Raw genomic sequence first — 1,587 nt, 5'->3', positions numbered from 1 at the left:
CTCATGGCACCTCACCCCATCCATCTAACTCTCGTTCGTTACGTCCGCGTATCTGTCCACCAAAGTTCAATCCCTGGTACCGGTATTTTGAGAATTGAACTCTTAGTGCCACTGATTGCTCACCTCGCGACGACAATAGTGACTACACGTGGGCCAATGCTCCAGCACGACCTTGTGTTGCACGCGAGCACATGGCGGTCAAGAGGAGCCTTGTGCTTGCGTGTACTTCTCGAAATATTGAATCCAATACCCATAGATATGACTAAATGGTCATCATTCGGGATCAATTTCTCCATCATCCAGTGCTAGCCGGCTTCAACTCAATCTGGTCGGTGTCCACCTGTGTCACACAGGCTGTGTGACTGAGATTCATACACCTTTTGAAGGCCTATTTCGCGTTTAGTAATGAAGACGATCGAGACATGTGGCAGAACTCAATGACGTCCCACTATCGACGGTGCGTTCGTCAGAGTTGTTATCTGGGTTTGGCATGATGATAGGTATAACGACCCACTAGACGAAATTGAATGTCCTATCAGCGAAATTGATTCCCGCACTTTGGTGAAATAGAACTTACTTCAGACATGCCAGCGAAATTGATTGTACTAATGACACGTGTCGTCGAAATTGGTTTTTCTATCGAGTGCGCTGGCGAAATTGATCTTACTAAGGCATATCTTGGCTTGAATGATCGCTCGCCCTGCGAAATTGATCGTACTAAACGCGAAATAGGCCTTTAAAAGGTGTAGTTTCGTCTTCTAATACGATGGCCATGACCGAAAAGCAAGGTTTCCCTCGGCTTCGTTTTTTTACTTCTGACTACTGCCCTTTCGCGCAGCGAGCTCGTATAGCTCTAGAGTGGTTCAAGGTAGGTGACCTCAGACCAACAAACTATTCTTCTAGGTACAGTCAGTTGTTGTTGTGGGTGTGTGGATGGGCGTTCCGATTGTTATTCCGTAGATTCCATTCGAGTTGATTGAAGCCATTACTTTCTCCGAGGGTGGTTCGGAGTACGACAAGCATCCTCTACTGCTCGAGAAGAATCCCAAAGGCCTTATCCCAACGCTGCTCGTCAACTGGCCTGATGGACGCGAAGAAGTCGTAGGCGACGGTTCGGCGTAGGAGGAGAACTGAGAGCGTGTTCCTGGGTCAAGGTCACCGAGTCTCTCGTTGTGGTGGAGTATATAGACAACTTGGCTGCCAAGTTCGGCTTCCCCGGAGAACCTTTGCTACCTCGGGATGACCCCACGGAGAGGTGCTCTTCTCTTTCGACCGACCTTCGAATCATCGCCTCCTTTTTGGACAGGCAACGTCTCCTCGAGAGGGCTACCTTCTATAACAAGAACATCACCTCACCATTCTACGCGGTCCTAATGCGGGGTGATAAAGCTGAGTTCGACAAGATGGTTGCCGGCGCCGAGAATTTCATCTCGGAGGTGCACCTCGTTCCGCTACGGGTGAACTGCCTCCTGAGGGTTGCTCTAACTTCAGATGAGAGGGCCTTTCTTCAACGGCTCAGCGATTAGTATTGTCGATATCGCTGCTTATCCTTGGATACTGAGATCGTTCCTCCTGGGCTATTATAAA

At 49.1% G+C, this 1,587-nt stretch overlaps 1 protein-coding gene across 1 annotated transcript; it reads left to right on the top strand.

Moving 5' to 3' along the window:
* Window positions 1-766: 766 nt before the first annotated feature.
* Window positions 767-1,457, top strand: Pmar_PMAR025160 (glutathione-s-transferase omega, putative; the record flags this gene model as incomplete). Its single annotated transcript, XM_002776584.1, has 3 exons — window positions 767-868; window positions 961-1,101; window positions 1,155-1,457. Coding segments are annotated over 3 exons (546 nt in total), but the record flags the coding sequence as incomplete, so codon positions are not given.
* Between the last annotated feature and the right edge of the window lie 130 nt (window positions 1,458-1,587).

The sequence above is a fragment of the Perkinsus marinus genome (genome assembly GCF_000006405.1).
Source record: "Perkinsus marinus ATCC 50983 genomic scaffold scf_1104296953248, whole genome shotgun sequence".
In the NCBI taxonomy this organism is placed as follows: domain Eukaryota; phylum Perkinsozoa; order Perkinsida; family Perkinsidae; genus Perkinsus; species Perkinsus marinus.
Note: the sequence above shows the minus strand (reverse complement) of the source record. Positions and strands in the feature narration are given on the sequence as shown.